Source organism: Zingiber officinale, chromosome 1A, assembly GCF_018446385.1.
Source record: "Zingiber officinale cultivar Zhangliang chromosome 1A, Zo_v1.1, whole genome shotgun sequence".
NCBI classification, from domain to species: Eukaryota; Viridiplantae; Streptophyta; class Magnoliopsida; order Zingiberales; family Zingiberaceae; genus Zingiber; species Zingiber officinale.
Genome location: NC_055987.1, coordinates 31359149 through 31378319, shown reverse-complemented (window position 1 = coordinate 31378319; position 19171 = coordinate 31359149). Strand labels below are relative to the sequence as shown.

At 35.2% G+C, this 19171-nt stretch overlaps 1 protein-coding gene across 1 annotated transcript; it reads right to left on the bottom strand.

Annotated features, from left to right (window-relative positions):
• Window positions 1-7614: 7614 nt before the first annotated feature.
• On the bottom strand, window positions 7615-14069 carry LOC122022676. The gene is made up of 4 exons (XM_042580730.1): window positions 13363-14069; window positions 11536-11776; window positions 10676-10793; window positions 7615-8040 (listed from the first exon to the last, which is right to left on the bottom strand). Exons 1-4 carry the CDS (start codon window positions 13929-13931, stop codon window positions 7949-7951), a joined length of 1020 nt encoding a protein of 339 aa, XP_042436664.1. The 5' UTR covers window positions 13932-14069; the 3' UTR covers window positions 7615-7948.
• Between the last annotated feature and the right edge of the window lie 5102 nt (window positions 14070-19171).

Sequence of the window (19171 nt, the reverse complement as noted above, 5' to 3'; positions counted from 1 at the left end):
ATGCAACATCATAGGAATTGCATTATTAGTGCCCCCAACATTTTGACTGTGAGGGTCTAATCTAACGCTTTCCAAATGTTTCCTTAAAGAATAATTTCTCAACATTGCCCCAGTTTGTTACCTTTATTCTCCTTTAGTATAATGCAACTATAACTTCTTAGTTTGTTTCCCATTATACTCTTCATGTTCATCCTTCTTTATCTCGCAAGCTAATGGGCCAATTGTTGGATCTCTATCCACAATGAGGGATAGTACTTACTTATCTGTCAACATGGCTTGAACTAATCATCTTAAGTCATCAGTCTAGCTGATCAGCAACCTCCCCTACAGATGCCCAAGTCTGAGTGGGAGGGAGTTTACTGTGCGCCGAGTTGATGAATCTGATGCCGAAGGCATGTGACTAATGCTGAACATACCAGAGTCTATAAGTCTGAGTGGGTTGCGTGAGGAGCATCGTTCGTAAAATCAAAGACACCGAGGCTTGCAGTGAGACAACCTTCTTAAAACATATTCTTCCACTCCGATAGTATTGCTAAGATGTCATGCTTGGACATCTGTTTCCTAGGATAAAACAACAAAACAACGGGTGATGCGAAGAATTGCACGACAGAACGAAAGGAGAGGATTAAAGGAGAAGAGATATCTCTTTCCTTTGCTCTCTCTTGTTTTTTTCTCTTCTGTATGAAGAAAGCTTCACAAGCTTACTTCTGTATTTTCGTAAAGAGAGCAAAGGAAAGAGAGATCTCTGCTCCTTTAATCCCCTTGTTTCTTCCTCCTTTCGTTCTACCGTGTAATTCTTCGCTCGACAGACACAGCTAGCGAGAAGATCGGCATGGGGTGCGACCGAGGGACAAAGATTGCGGATGAGTACGCTGGCGGACGAGAAGGAAGCACGCGACGATTTCGAGAGACGAGAAGCCAGAGTGGAAGCCTACTCGAGAAGACCCGAAGTTGGGTTCGGGTGAGCCCTATTCTGGATGGCAGAGATCACCCAAGCAAGCAGGGTCGGAGCAGAAGACCCGACCGAGGCGAGTAGCACCGGAGCAGAAGGCCCGGACTAGAAAGACAACTTGGTTGACTTAGTGGTCCGGGCACCCGGATCCATTCCAGGCACCCGGAGGTTGATTTTTGACCGGATCGCGTCAAGGGGATTAAGTTTTATCCCCCCAGAGCGCCCGGAACCCCTTCGGAGCGCCCCGACCAAGGCTATAAATACAGCTTTGGTTCAGAAGCTTTTCAAGAACTCAAGCAATTCATTTTCAACACTTGTAAACTTTCATTTAGAGTTTAGCTTCTTTCTTTGTGCGCTTCATTGTTGTAAGAGGCTTCTTCACCTGAAGGAGATAGTTAGTGTGACACTTTCCTTGGATTAACAACCTCCCTGGTTGTAACCAAGTAAATCCCTGTGTGCCTCTTTCTTTTCTGTTTTATTTGTTCAATTATTTTATGCAAGTGTTATTCTGTTGAAAAGTCAAGAAGGGTTGTCTATTTAATTTTGCATGTTATTCAACCCCCCTTCTAACCGAGCCCAGCGGTCCAACAATAACCTCTCAAAATTATTACTTGTAATTATAGCAGTTATGATTTCGTAGCTACTATAACGTGCTGTTGGTCTTCTAAAGATCAACAACACGAAGAGTTTAGTTTTCTAAAGATCAGCAACACATTATTGTTGACTTAACCATTAGAGGCATAATATATCAAATCAAAGATCTCTAAATAATTTGAAATGGTGTTTTACAATCATACTATAAAATTACACTAATAGTTTTATTGAGTTTTACAACAATAATACACTATCTCTAAATAATTTGAAATGGTGTTTTACAGTCATACTATAAAATTACACTAATAGTTTTATTGAGTTTTACAACAATAATACACTAGAAGAGCACGTTAATCTAGACAAACCAACAACTAATAGTATAAAATAATTTGGTATTCAAAAAAAAAAGTTATAGCAATAATTAGATATCTTTGAATAAGTTCTCATTTAATATATTATGTATTTTGTAATTAAATCCGAATCGAAAGTTATAACATCTCAAAGTTATAAATTATAGTTGTAGCAAATACGTTTTTGTAGTTGTTACAACATGTTGATGATCTTCAAAAGACCAACAACAACATTGTTGTTGACTTAAACTTTGAAAGATCATAACTTTTGATTTGAATTGAACCACGAAACATACAATATATCAAATGATTTATGAACAGGTTTTGATTTAATATATCAAAAGTTATGATCTTTTGAAAATCAGCAACACAATACATTATCTTGCTAATTTTACTATTGATATTTAAAAGATTATAACTTATGACTGAGATTAAATCACGGAATGCATAATATATCAAATTAAATCTTGTTGAAATATTTTTGATTTGATATAATTAGTTTTAAAATAAAATAAAATAAATAAAATATACTTTTTACTTATTAAATTTATTTATTTTAGGTGAACTTATCAAATTTTATTTATTTAATTTAAATGAACATCATTGGAAATACTTAATTAAATAATTTTTATATAAATGAAGAATAAGTAAATTTTTGAGTAAAATATAATTATTTTTAAAATAAAATAAATATCTTTTTTATGTGTCTCTACTGTTAACAAAATAAAATAAAATAAAATATCTGTTTTACTTATTAGATTTAATGATTTATTATTTAAAGTGAATTAACTAAATTTTAAAATATATTTTATTTAATTTAACAAGATGGGCATCATTAAAATAATTAATTAAAATAATCTATATATAAAAAGGAGAATAGATAAATTTAAAACTACTAAAATATTCAATCACACATAATTACATTTTGAGATAAATATAATTATTTCTAAAATAAAACATCTTTTTATGCATATCTTATAGTTAATAAAAATATTTTTAATTTATTATTAAGTGAATCTAAAAGATATTTAATTTAATTTAATTGAAAGGTCATCATAAAAATAATTAGTTAAAATAAACTATATATAAATTTAAATCTATCAAAATCTTGCCATTATATTTTGAGCAATGATTATTTTACTATTAAATTTTTATTTTTTTTAAAAAAATAAAGATATTCTTTAATTTGATTGACCCAGCCAATAATTAATAAAATAATATCTCTCTTATAAAAAATAAATTTAATATTAAGTGTATTTTTTTATTTATTCAGATCGTCGATAGAAAATTGATATGAAATTGAACGAGCCACCAGGATTAATCGAGCTAACTTGAATACCTAATACTAAATAAAAACAATATAAATAAATTTAAAATTATTAAAACCTTCAGCATCTCTATGCAACAAACTACATCTTACTAAAATTAGACATCCTCAAAATGGCATTAAATTATTTATTTACTTTTTTCGCATGGAATAAATAGTGAAAGATAGGATTAGAATTTTGAAATCATAATTACATTTTGACATCCTTAAAATGACATTAAATTATTTATTTAATTTGATTGGCATTAAAATAATTAATTAAAATAATCTATATATTAAAAAGGAGAATAGATAAATTTAAAACTACGAAAACATTCAATCACACATAATTACATTTTGAGATAAATATAATTATTTCTAAAATAAAACATCTTTTTATGCATATCTTATAGTTAATAAAAAAATATTTTTTAATTTATTTTTAAGTGAATCTAAAAGATATTTAATTTAATTGAATGGTCATCATAAAAATAATTAGTTAAAATAAACTATATATAAATTTAAATCTACCAAAATCTTGCAATTATATTTTGAGCAATGATTATTTTACTATAAAATTTTTATTTTTAAAAAAAATTAAAAGATATTCTTTAATTTGGTTGGCACAATAATTAATAAAATAATATCTCTCTTATAAAAAGAATAAATTTAAAATTAGGTGTATTTTTTTTTATTTATTCATATGATCAGTGAAAAGTTTTTATGAAATCGAACCAGCCACCAAGATTAGTCGAGCCAAATACTTGAATACCTGGTACTAACTAAAAATAATATAAATAAATTTAAATTATTAAAACCTCCAGCATATCTATGCAATAAACTACATCTTACTAAACTTGACATTCTCAAAATGGCATTAAATTAATATAAATATAATTATTTCTAAAATAAAACATCTTTTTATGCATATCTTATAATTAATAAAAAATATTTTTTAATTAATTTTTAAGTGAATCTAAAAGATATTTAATTTAATTTAATTTAATTGAATGGTCATCATGAAAATAATAGCCAAATATTTGAATATCTGATACTAACTAAAAATAATATAAATAAATTTAAAATTATTAAAACTTCAGCATATCTATAGCAAACTACATCTTACTAAACTTGACATCTCAAAATGGCATTAAATTATTTATTTACAGTTTTCGCATAGAATAAATAGTGAAAGATAGGATTAGAATTTTAAAATCATACTTACACTGATAAATCCCATAAATAAAAGGAGGAGGTTTTCTTTGTTTTGATCTCATCCGTAGGCTTGAAGAGATGGAGAGGCAAGTTAGGCTTTGGGTTGTGATGACCATTGCGTTCATTGCATCTACTGGCCATCCTACTCGTATCAATGCTCGACTTCTCAAGGGCGAGGGTCTACCAGCTAGTGTCATGACTTTGAATGAGTTGGATCAAATTTTACATCAAGTTCCAACTAGTCCAAATTTGGAGCCGCCAAATCCAACCATTTCAACCGCTAGTGAGGTTGGTCAGATCTTAAGTGAAGTTCCATTTGGTCCAAATCCGGATGAGCCATCGGATCCACCTATTTCAGCTGCTAGTGAGCTTGATCGGATGTTACATGAAGTAAATCCGGATGAGCCATCGGATCCACCAATTTCAGCTGCCAATGAGATTGGTCGGATCCTACGTCAAGTTCCATATGGACCAAATCCAGAAGAGTCGCCAAATCCACCAATTTCGGCTGCTAGTAAGATTGGTCAGATTTTACATGACGTTCCATTTGGTCCAAATCCAGATGAGCCGCCGGATCAACCTATTTCAACCATCCATGAGATTGGTCGAATCCTACGTCAAGTTCCAACTGGTCCAAATCCGGAGGAGTCACCGGATTCTCCAATTTCATATGCCAATGAAATTGGTCGGATCCTACGTCAAGTTCCATATGGACCAAATCCAGAAGAGTCGTCAAATCCACCAATTTCGGCTGCTAGTGAGATTGGTCAGATCTTACATGACATTCCATTTGGTCCAAATCCAGATGAGCCGTCGGATCAACCTATTTCAACCATCCATGAGATTGGTCGAATCCTACGTCAAGTTCCAACTGGTCCAAATCCGGAGGAGTCACCGGATTCTCCAATTTCAGACGCCAATGAGATTGGTCGGATCCTACGTCAAGTTCCATATGGACCAAATCCAGAAGAGTCGCCAAATCCACCAATTTCGGCTGCTAGTGAAATTGGTCAGATCTTACATGACGTTTCATTTGGTCCAAATCCAGATGAGCCGCCGGATCAACCTATTTCAACCATCCATGAGATTGGTCGAATCCTACGTCAAGTTCCAACTGGTCCAAATCCGGAGGAGTCACCGGATTCTCCAATTTCATACGCCAATGAGATTGGTCAGATCCTACGTCAAGTTCCATATGGACCAAATCCAGAAGAGTCGCCAAATCCACCAATTTCGGCTGCTAGTGAAATTGGTCAGATCTTACATGACGTTCCATTTGGTCCAAATCCAGATGAGCCGCCGGATGAACTTATGTCAACCATCCATGAGATTGGTCGAATCCTACGTCAAGTTCCAACTGGTCCAAATCCGGAGGAGTCACCGGATTCTCCAATTTCATACGCCAATGAAATTGGTCGGATCCTACGTCAAGTTCCATATGGACCAAATCCAGAAGAGTCGCCAAATCCACCAATTTCGGCTGCTAGTGAGATTGGTCAGATCTTACATGACGTTCCATTTGGTCCAAATCCAGATGAGCCGCCGGATCAACCTATTTCAACCATCCATGAGATTGGTCGAATCCTACGTCAAGTTCCAACTGGTCCAAATGCGGAGGAGTCACCGGATTCTCCAATTTCATACGCCAATGAGATTGGTCAGATCCTACGTCAAGTTCCATATGGACCAAATCCAGAAGAGTCGCCAAATCCACCAATTTCGGCTGCTAGTGAGATTGGTCAGATCTTACATGACGTTCCATTTGGTCCAAATCCAGATGAGCCGCCGGATGAACCTATGTCAACCATCCATGAGATTGGTCGAATCCTACGTCAAGTTCCAACTGGTCCAAATCCGGAGGAGTCACCGGATTCTCCAATTTCATACGCCAATGAAATTGGTCGGATCCTACGTCAAGTTCCATATGGACCAAATCCAGAAGAGTCGCCAAATCCACCAATTTCAGCTGCTAGTGAGATTGGTCAGATCTTACATGACGTTCCATTTGGTCCAAATCCAGATGAGCCGCCGGATCAACCTATTTCAACCATCCATGCGTCGGATCAACCTATTTCAACCATCCATGAGATTGATCGAATCCTACGTCAAGTTCCAACTGGTCCAAATCCGGAGGAGTCACCGGATTCTCCAATTTCATACGCCAATGAGATTGGTCGGATCCTACATCAAGTACCATATGGACCAAATCCAAATGAGCCATTAATTTCAGCCATCAATGAGATTGATCAGATCCTACGTCAAAAGGATTCTCCAATTTCATACGCCAATGAGATTGATCAGATCCTACGTCAAGTTCCAACTGATCCAAATCCAGAGGAATGGCCTGATTCACCAATTTCAGCTGTCGATAAGATTGATCGGACCCTACAATCCCCACCTTCAACAAGTTCCACAGTCGATCTACATCAAGTTCTCTCTGAACCTGATCCAAAGGAATCTCCGCTTCCAGCTCTTTCAGCCATCAATGAGGTTGAATTTTAAATTTAGTTCCATCCGATTCAAATATAGAAGAATCCCTAGATCCACCATCTTCAGTTATCAATAATATTAATTAAATCTTGCATCAAATTCCACCTGATCCAATATAAAGAAATCCCCACGCAAGCAAGAAAATAAATTAGTAACAATTGAAAAAATAAATTGAAGATAATTCATTTGCATGAGAGTTTATAATTGCTATTAAAACTATTATATTTTTATTTTTATTTTATTGTTGAAATTGATTTATAAAAGATTAAAGTTTTTTTTTAAATTACCACTTCCGCAATAAAAAAAATTAAACTAAAAAAATATTTAAGATCAAAATAGCTAAAATAAATTAAAATTTTAATCTATCCGCTATTTAATTAATCATTTTGTTTTAAAATTTAATAATAAAAAAATTAATTACAATCATTATTATTATTATCATAATTACTATTAATATTCTGTGGAAATTTATTCTTGTGAGAATCTTATCTTTGTTTGTTGTGTCACCCTGCTTCCACTAATTTTAGCCATCAATAAGGGCAATCATGTATGCTTCCACCAATCTTATCTTTGATAATCTACATTGCAGACAAACAATATTACGCCATAAAATTCCATTATTTGATGTAAACCTGATCCAATTAGTTGGACAATAAAATCATTGATTAGTCATAATGACTCTCTTCTCTAAACAATATCTTCATGGATTCGCCGCAAAACAACTTTAATGACTAAGATGAAGGCAATACAAATCTTCAAATGAGTTACAACAGAAACAATGATTTGGAAAACAAAGGGGTAAAAGGCCCTAAAGAAACTCATCACTTGAAGCTAGCAATCTCGCTAGAATGAACATAGACCGGAGGTAGGGTAGGGGGCATACTAAGTTGAGGTTCGGTTAAGTTGTGATCCTGCGAACAGGATCTTGATGGGAAAAATGAGCCAAAATTAAAATTTCCCTAGAACTAGAAAATCCTAAGTTTAAAGAAAAAAATAAACTCCCAGTTTTTTGAATCAACAAAATTGGGAGATCAATACATCTCACAGTACAAGAGCAGCCTTGTCTTGAGAAATAAAAGGAAGAGGACTTGCTATCAAAGGCTCATAATGGTCAGCCCCGGCACAGCACCAACCTGTATTCAAATGCAGCTTTTGCTTAGTACTTTGGCCAAGGAAGGAATCCAACGCCTAACCAGCCTTTGCTTGTACAAAAATATGCACTTAATCCAGAATAAATGGATAGAACAACCACATCTCAGGTCATCTTAGATAATCAGAAGGTGAGAATATTTGTGCGCAGTTGAAAGGCCAAAGCAAAGCATTTTGAATTGATGTTAACAAGGGAACTAAATTACAAAACGGTCCATTGTATTGATCAATCCAACACAACTTATCAATGAAGTGCTCAGCTAATGAATCTCATTTGCTAATTAAGTGCTCGATTGATCAAGTATAATTTGTATCACTTATTGAGTCAAAGGTCTGAGGCCAGCTGACCGAATAGAATATATATGATTTTAAAAATGTTCTCATGTAATTTTTCATTCATGATAAATTTCGAAGCATTAGACTAGTCTATAACCAAATAATTAAAGAAAGACGAGCTGCATTAGCAGCAGTTTAAAATGCAGAAAATATGCTCAGCAAATGAAAGTTAGAGGAGAACAATCAAGAAAAGTTGAACTATGATAAACATCAGGAACTCACCATAAAATTATGATAGTAAAAGATTGTGTTCTGTGGTCAATTGGTCGTGGAAATGTGAGATGTGTTCTGTGAATAATTGGCCACAATGTGAGACAAGCGCATCTCTTGATTTTATGCAACATCATAGGAACTGCATTATTAGTGCCCCCAACATTTTGACCGTAAGGGTCTAATCCAACGCTTTCCAAATGTTTCCTAAAAGAATAATTTCTCAACATTGCCCCAGTTTGTTACATTTATATATTCTCCTTTAGTATAATGCAACTATAACTTCTTAGTTTGTTTCCCATTATCCTCTTCATGTTCATCCTTCTTTATCTCGCAAGCTTATGGGCCAATTGTTGGATCTCTATCCACAATGAGGGATAGTACTTACTTATCTGTCAACATGGCTTGAACTAATCATCTTAAGTCATCAGTCTAGCTGATCAGCAACCTCCCCTACAGATGCCCAAGTCTGAGAGGGAGGGAGTTTACCGAGCGCCAAGTTGATGAAGCTGATGCCAAAGGCTCGTGACTGATGCTGAACATACCAGAGTCTATGAGTCTGAGTGGGTTGCGTGAGGAGCATCGTTCGTAAAATCAAAGACACCGAGGCTTGCAGTGAGACAACCTTCTTAAAACATATTTGTCCCCTCCGATAGTACTGCTAAGATGTCACGCTTGGACGTCTGTTTTCTAGGATAAAACAACAAAACAACGGGTGATGCGAAGAATTGCACGACAGAACGAAAGGAGAGGATTAAAGGAGAAGAGATATCTCTTTCCTTTGCTCTCTCTTGCTTTTTTCTCTTCTGTATGAAGAAAGCTTCACAAGCTTGCTTCTGTATTTTCGTAAAGAGAGCAAAGGAAAGAGAGATCTCTGCTCCTTTAATCCCCTTGTTTCTTCCTCCTTTCGTTCTACCGTGCAATTCTTCGCTCGACAGACACCCGTGACGACAACCTGTGTAGGTTGTGTTCATGATCTCATCATTTTGTCCTAGGAAACAGATGTCCAAGCGTGACCTCTTAGCGCCGCTAGAGGGGACGAATCTGTTGTAAGGAGATTGCCTCGTTGTAGGACTCGACGTCTTTGTTCCTCGGATGACTCTCCTCATGCAACCCACTCGGACTCAAACTCTAAGTTTGTTCAGCATCCGTCCTGAGCCTTCGACATCAACGTCATCGACTTAGCACTCGAAGCACTAGCCGACTCGGCAACTTGATGAATCCGTGACTCAGCAAATTCCCTCGCCCACTTAGGCTTGGATAGCTCCAGATGAAGTTGGCGATTAGCTAGGCCGATAGCTTTAGATAATCAGCTCAAGTCATCTTGACAAATAAGTATTGTCCCTCCGGCGGAATGTGGATAGAAATCCAACACTGGTGAAGCTGAATTAAAATTGAGAAATTTGTATTTTTTTTGTTCAATTGGTGATGAAACTGTGATGCAACCGAATATCTTGATGGAAATTGCACTGTTAATGCCCCACCTTTGAATTGACATTGATAATCCCATTTAGAGATCAAATTCTAATCCAGAACTTTCCAATTGTTTCCCTAAAGAACAATTTGTCTAATTTGCCTAGTAAATCACTGCTATACCTTCTCAGTTTGTTTCTCTTATTCTCATTCTTGATCATCCTGCCGTTTCTAAACAAAGCTTATATGCCAATGAAGTTGAAATAAAATTCCAATATTTAAGGCTCAGAAACCATTATAGCTCCCTAAATATTTTGAAGTATTGGCTGACAGGTACATGAAGATGGTCTTCAATTCAAACATAAGAATGCAGATTAAATTTCAAGAAGTTAATTGTTATACAAGGGAAATTGCAATATTTTTTATATTTTAGGTCAAAACGTGTCTCTCTAAACAAAAGCACTTGTTCAAGTCATGATTCTTATACTTGCAATACTTGCAAAGTGAACTTTAGTGTAAAAAAAATGCTGCTGGCATCTTTAACTCTCAGAAATTTGGCTATTTTTAATTGATAGTGTGAGATGAATGAACTAAGGAAAGTCACCTGAAGAGTAGATAATAGAAACGCAAAATTGGTAGCACTAGTGAACGTGTATTTACCTGTTCCCTTCATAAATAAGAAAATTGGAGGTTCACAAATTGGACCCCTTGGACAATGAGGAAGGAAAAAAACACAATTGTTTTCATCCACCATTGCATCTGCTCCATGAGCCTGAACCTGTAAGTTTAAAAAATATCAACAAAACATAAGAGGGAGAACTGGATAATAAAGAAAAATGTACAAACTGATAGTGACAAGTACTGCCTTTTTCTTTCTTTTCTCATCCAGATAGGACTTCACGTTTTATGATAATAGTTGAAATTGATTGACTATCCACAAAAGCTTGAGCTATTAAGCTATTAAGAAACAAACCACTGTATATTTATATTGACCACCACTTGTCCGTGTGGGGCATTCATGCCCATCATGACTGTGAGATATAGACCTAGTTTTTTATTTGACACATATATGATTTGAACCATAACTTTTTTTATACCAAATTGAAGTTATAGGTTAGCCATTTATCCTAAAACCTTCTTATTAGGAAAGGAACCAATTCATATTTATATAATGGATTGACAATTTGACATGCTTGTTCATATGGGACCAATGAACATTAAGCATCCTAGCTTCAACAATAAATATAGTATTCAAAACATACCTATTTTGAATCAATTAAACTAGGTTTGTTTCGTGTATTGCCATAAATAATCCTACACACTTGGCCCAAGAAAAAGAATAATGAGGAACCAATTGGCTAATTGCTTGAGTGAAACATCAAATTCTCAGCTACAAAACAATGAGATGCAAATATAGAAATTATCATTAATGTAAAATGTATAGTGAAATGGATTTACATACTAGAACTGCAAAGAGTTTCAAAGAACGAATATATCATTTCCTCAAATTTGATACTTACTACAAAGACTTCTCGTCGAAATTCTGTAGCCAAACTCTCAATGGCAATATCATCGCCAAAAGCTGCAGCATGGCCACTACGATTCTCAACAATAGTCAGCAATCCCTCTTCTGTATACTGTAAAGTAATGATATCATACTCATCTTCTGGAGAGCCTGAGATCGACATATACTTTGCCCAACTTGGCCCATCATTTATGGTGATGCATCTCTCCTTATAAATAGATTCTGCTGCCACTTCCCTTTGGAAATTCAAATAGCAAATTAGTTCAATGGCAGAAAGAAGTTCATGAAAATCATTCACTTCTTAATCAGTGGCATAAAAACTTATTTCAAGAATTTGGTTGCATAGCCATTTTTTAAAAATAAGCCCAAATGCTTAACTTATAATAAAGATTCTGATGAACCAACAAACAAGGAAAGTATAACTTTGCAAGAAATGCTAATGTTAATTAAAAGAAAAATAGATAGAAACACTAGAAACAGAAATAGTTTGAAATCTGATGACTGAAGAATGTATGCAACAGTTACAAGAAATATAGAGAAGGAATAAGATGAGCAAACATAAATAAAGTTCAAGATAAAGAATGTATCTCCATTTTCACAGCATAAATTATATAAAAATTGCTCCAACTTCTAATGACATTTTTCTTTCGTCACCTATCGGTTTGACTATATAATCCCAATCTAGAAAAATAGGAGACATGAAAACTTTTTAGAAAAGAATCTGAACAACTTGGATGCAAAGGTCACAATGGTTCAAATAATTAAACTCAAATTAACATGTTGTAGAGGAATAGAAGTGAGATCTGCCTTCAAGTTCTATGAAGATTGCTTCTTATGAAGGGTGTCCATGTGAAATTATTTCCATACTATATGCAACCATTTTTAATATCATGTACACCTATGGACGTTTAGTATTTCTGTTGATCACGTGTAAAATCTAAAAGTAGCAGTGTCAAACAAAAGTAGTGTTGTCAAACACTCAGATTCAAACCCATATCGGATTCTAGAACTTTAGTCCAAGTAACACAGCTTTCATAGAAATCTCTTTGAAAGGGGTCATCAGAGAATGCATCCACGTTAATCCAACCATAAATAAATTTTCACTAAATGAACAACAATCACATTAACATCAAACAGTTGAAACAGGAGTCCGAATATTAAGCACCAGGAACACCATTTTACACATCAACAGCCAACATCTATGTATACATGCATACACTTACTCACATCTGATCACATATGTCTACAACCCATGCGATCACGTGCGAATAATGTATAGACAGATGTGCGGCGTAAATCTCTGGGACTGGGGGGCTAGCAGGTGCCAGCTATTGTACCTTCCTAATATATCCCCCTTCCAAATACAATTCCTCACAGTGACAGATGAGGTTTAAAGCGTTCTCGCGATAAGATTAACCAACCAAACAGATTTTGGAAAAAAAAAAAATGGTTTACACTTGATAAAGACCTTTTCAGCTACTCGATAGCAAATGCTAGGCATTGAGAGACGAATTATCAATAACACACGAAATGCAAATAGGAAATTATAAAATATAGAAGTGAAAGAAAAAAAAAGTCCCTGTTTTGTTCTCAAGACAGAAATCGAAAACATATGTTAGCGAAATCAGTAATCATTATTGATAGGTTCTGATCGAACATTTCGGCAAAACGATAAACCGGAATATATTTGCAAGCCATTGAGAAAAAAAAGACAAACATCATACAAGAATAGAGGGGTTTTGGACAGATCTAAAAGTTTTTAAACCATCAAACAGTATGATATATTGCGAAAAGGTCATAATCAGAAGAAGAAGAAAAATACCTTTGCATCCCCAGATCTACGAGCTCCTGAATCGAGGCATCCAAGGTCTCGCGGTCGTCCTTCCTTGCAAGGAGCTTCAGCTCTTGCACCACATGTATGCCCCACCCAGTCTTCAGATCCGGCGAGTACAAGTTACGGATCACCCCATCCGCAGCTTCCCTCGCTGCCCCGTCCCCCGCCCGGTAATCCTCCAGGAAACGCCGCACTCCCCGCTGCCGCAGTTCACGGGCGGAAGGCGCCTTCGGCCCTAGCACTCGCCTCGCCGCAGTGAACAAGCAATTCCCATCCGCATCGACATCTCCGCCGTGCTCCAGACGGAAAGCCACCCCCGGCGCCTCAGCGTCCCGCGGGTTCTTCCAGAAGACCCCCCGCGCGTGGATCTTCTCGAGTCGGCGCCGTTGCTGCTCCTCCAGACCGGACACCGCGGCCCACGCCGCGGCGTCATCGGCCGCGCACGTCAGATCCGTCACATCCGGCGTCGGGATCGCAGTGGGCCCCGGCCATTGAAGCTTCGGCGAGGGGCTTAAAGTTTCGGCCAAGGCAGCTGAGTCGGATAGGAGCTTTCCCATCTAGGGTTTTGATCTCGCAGCCCTCTCTCTCTCTTCCCTGCTTTTTTGCTTTCTCTCTCCTAAATTCCCGCAGCGAGAGGAGGTTACAAAGAGAGGGAGGGAGAGACGGGGGAGTTACCGTTAAAAGGATCAACGTGGGGAAACGTTACAAGCAAGGAGGAGCGACATATGCTAATATGCACCGTCGGGACAAGATTAGTGGCGAGGTATCCGTTACATGGTTGTCCATTTCAGCATTCCTACCCCTGATTTTCACGGCACAGGAAACGCCGATACGACATTCACTATTGCGCCAACATAACTGGGACCCACAGTGAAATAATGTAATAGACAAATAAATAATCAGGATTTTCAATTCCGTGTTTGTAAAGAACCAGGCGACGGAAATGATGTCACAGTGGGCTGCACGTGACTTTGACCAACTGGCGCACCGAAGCCGTTTGCACGGCTCGAGAGGATTAGCTGCACCTTCCGGATCCGGAACGTCCCTTCACACATGACCAGAGATCGACACGTGTGCAGAGTTCATTCCGCCGACGGGGATATTTTGGTCAATCCAGACTTTTCCTCGTGAGTAGGTGGAGGACAGGTAGTCTCGTGCCTTTGAGATTCGTGTCAGGTGGTGCAATGGACGGCTATGGAGACGAACGGATGCGGACTAAAAGCGTGGATTTTCTGATTGTTGGCGGATGGACGGTCAGGATCATTGTTGGCTGGAAGAAACTTCTGGAACAATAAAAATGGCTCCGGAGAAGCTGTTGCCTGCTGTACTTAAATTCTAATAATAGATTTTTTTAACAATAATGAAAGAAAATTTGAAAATACTAAAAAATAATGATAGTAAAACAATTTAATTTTATACGAGTAATTAATCAAATGTGAAACCTTAATTAATGAGCTGTTCTAAATTTATTAGGAATTTTTATTATTTAATAAATTAAGCAACAACTTTAAATTTCATTTTTATGGCAAATAAAGAATACTAAATATGGTCTGTAGTTATCAAAACAGCTAAAATACTATTACATGACTTATTTATTCATTAAAATAATCTTATTTTAAACACAACAGCTACTGGTTAATATTTATATTATTTTAAAATTATTGTCACACTGTTACTTTGGTACTCCAATATAGTTTTATAAGAATTTATAAAATAGCTAAAGGGAATAATTATCGAATTTCAAAATTCTAAGAAATCTGGCACTAAAGTTTTCAATTTTAACAGATTAATACAATACATTTGATTTTATAATAAATTTAGCATATTATTAATTGTGTGCGTGAAATGTGTCGTCAAATTTTAGTTCGTCAATAAATTGTTTTAAAAAAACATTATGTGCAAAATTTACAATATACTAATTTTGTTATAAAATTAATTTATCATCAAATTTGTTAGAGTAAACATTATAGCAATTATCCCTTACCGAAATAGACTTCTCATTATTAAAATACTCTCTGGTCAGTCTGGTGTGAAGGGAAAAAAACGTTTTAAAGAATTAAAGTGTTTGGCAAATACTTTGAATGATGGAGATTTTCTTTTTATTTTTTTTAAGAAAAGGTAAATGCCATTTAATTTAACATAACACATTTTTACATTTAAAAAAAAAAAAGACAAGATTAATTGATTTAGGTATGCAGTTTGACTGAATTCAAATATCTCATAAAAATAACAAAGATAAATATCAATTTTGACTTAATTATATATAATAAAGTTACAATGAAATGATTAAATTTGCTTAGCTTTTATGATTAAAACTTTTACATATAAAATTAATAAATGGTTACCTATTTTTAGAAGATTTTTTTTTTTCATTTGAGGTGTTATAGGATGAAAAAAAACATTTCATTTTTTGAAAAAATAAGAAAGAAACATCTATCAACGAGTATCTGTTCCATTAATTTTTAACCCATTAAAATAATGACAAATTTTCAATGGATGCGCTTGAAATTTTAAAATTATCAAAAGACTATCAATATTTTATTATTTCACACAAAATTATAATTTTATCCCTCTACATGTAGGATTTTTTTTCTCTTTTAAAAATGTATGTAATTTTTTCTTTCTCTTTTCTCTTTCTTCCTAAATTAAATTAAATTAAACATCATTTAAACTTTAATAAATAATTCTCTAAATTTATTTATTTATTTTTTTAATTTTAATTTAATTTTAAAACTTTAATAAAAAATAAAAAGAAGATTGATAAAATATTAAAAATAATTTTTCAATATCTACAATTTTTAATATGTAATTATAAAAGAGTCAAAAATTAATAACAAAAGTTGATTTTATTAATAAAAAAATAATAATAATACCGCAGTGTTATAAAAGTTTCAAATTATTTTCAACACTTTTGGGAGGGTTTTAAAACTGTAAAAAAAGAACTTATTTGGACTCATATTCATCTAATAAATCCATTGAAGTTAGAATGAAATCGATCGGCGCTCTTTAGGTTCAACAAAAGATTTCGATCGAAACTCATTTATAGACCTATATAACTTGGATTTCTAAAATTTTATAATGAAATGGAAGTGTGGAATGTGTAGAAGGTATACATGATAAGAAATCTTGATCTTGGTGTTGGGTTTTTCGGGCCGCGAAAACCGCTTTTCGCATCGCGGAAACCCCGAATCACCCAAAGCTGTAGATCCGTGCAAAGGAAAAAACCGAACGAAAATACGAGTACGAGTTTCAAAGACTCTAGATCTACACTAGATGAGAGTTATACCTTCGAAACGTGCCCTTTCGCGTTCCCGCTCGTCCAAGGGATTGCCGGATCTCTAGAGTATCAAAATATATACTCCTTTAGAAGTATCCACACGAACACGTAGGTGGAGAAAACACACAAAAAGTGTGCTAGCACCTTGTGTGGTCACGGCAAGAGGAGGAAAGGGAGAGAGCTCTCTTGAGGAAGAAGAAGAAGAAGTAATGTCTTGAATAAAATCAAATTTTATTCACCACTTTTGTGTGGTCGGCCACTCCATGGAGTGTAACAACTCCCATTCCACATTAATCACAATTAATGTGAAGCCATTAAGAGGTGTTTTGTAACTCCTATGATGTGGCACATCATGAAGATGTGGACCATTACCATTGGTCCACATCTTGCCACCTCACAATGATGTGGCAAATGACTAACCTCCACTCATTTAATGTGACCAACCCACATTAAATGCAATGGAGGCTTGTAACCTCCATGAGGTGGCAAAACAAGATGATGTGGAACAACACTATTGGTCCACATCTTGCCACCTCACTCATGATGTGGCAAAGAGTCAAGTCAAACTTGACTCTTCCTCTTCCTCTCTAGTCAAGTCAAACTTGACTCAATCTCTCTCATGGTTGATCTAATCTAATCATTTGATTCAAGCCAACTTAATATAATGAATCTAATTCATTAAATTAAATTGATCTAATGAGTCATAATCTAAATTAGACTCATTAAATACATGAATCAACTTGAGTCTAACTCAATTAGCCCAATTTGGATTACTCTTAATCCAATTTGATTCATCAAATGAATCTAATCCTCTTGGTTCATCATATGAACCAAATCTCCATCTAAATGTCCTAAGTGTGTGACCCTATAGGTTCTTGTAACGTTGGCAATGCCCTAAACCCATTTAGGAGCATAAGTAATGAGCGGTATCTAGCAACACATCATTACTACCCAAGTTACAAGAAATGTCGAGATCCAACATCACCTTGTGACTACTAATTGTGACTCCTCACAATATGTGACATTGTCCTTCTATCCTAGACATCTAGATTGATCAATGTGAGGCATAGACCGTGTCATCCTCTAATCAATCTAAATCTTGAACTCCAAGTAGACTCACTCGATCAAATGAGCTCAACATCTAATGTTGACTCATTTGGGCATGGCCATGCACTTCGTGGTCTAACTCTATCAAGAATATTGATGTCGCTCCCGTCATATGGGAGAGATAGATCTCATCTACATCACTCACATCCCTCTGCATAATTTGTTACATACCCAGTAATCGCCTTTATAGTCCACCCTGTTACGGGTGACGTTTGATGAAACCAAAGTACATAACTCCTTATGTAGGGATCCATGGTGACTTCAGGTCAAAGGACTAATAGTCATACTAATAGCCACATGAGAAAGTATATGACACTCATATAACGATCCATGACACTTTCTCATAGCGGGTCATTCAGTATACATTCTCTAATGCATACCCATGTGTCAGCTTGATATCTCTATATCCATGACTTGTGAGATCAAGTCATCGAGCTGACCTACATGCTAGTCTTATTGTATTAACATTGTCCCTGAATGTTAATACTCGACTAGGAATGATTTAAAATAGTGTTCCCTATATCATCTCACTATCGATTCAACCAATCGATTGATATAGGTAAAACCTTCTACTCAAGGACGTTACTATACTTATTTTATCTGCCACTAATACAAATAAGCATAATAACCAAAAAACCAAATGTCTTAATATATATACAAGAATATGATATACATGAGTCCATATAATCATCAAATGATTGGCTCTAGGGCTCTAACTAACAATCTCCCACTTGTCAGAGTGTATACTAAAAGCCTAGCTTTTGTAAACATTTATTTGCTAAAATAAAAGAATCATATTGGTCAATATCTGTATTTATTTATTAAATGTAATTGTTCAATTAATTTATATAGTAGACAACATGAAGTGTGGTGTCACACTTAGAAGATCATGTTGTCAGTTCTTTATAAATTATAAACAGTTGCTCGCGACTAAGATAGAAAGGAACAAACTATCAGTATAGTCGTAGTGTAATTAAGTATTAGTTTATCTTAACTAATAAATTACACTGATACACTTTAAGTGTATTGAGTAGGATCATTTAGGTAAGTTCTTTTTGTACTGACTTAGTAAAAGAACTAAACCTTAGTTATTATGGAAGTGTGTGCTCTTAATCCTAATATAATAACAAGCAGATATATTTAATATTTATTTCTTTAATTTATCAAAGGGTGAGGTTTAGCTCGATAAATCAATATGCCCGATAAGTTGGAAAATGATATTACTTATAGTGTGTGTTGTTGATTATAGAAGGAATCTGTGTCCTAGTTATCTAGGTTGAGAATGTCCCCAAGAGGAGCTCATAAGGATTGTCATGTTAAACCCTGCAGGTGGACTTAGTCCGACATGACAATAAAGTTGAGTGGTACTACTCTTGGAGCTAGATATTAATTAAGTGAGTTGTTAGTAATTTA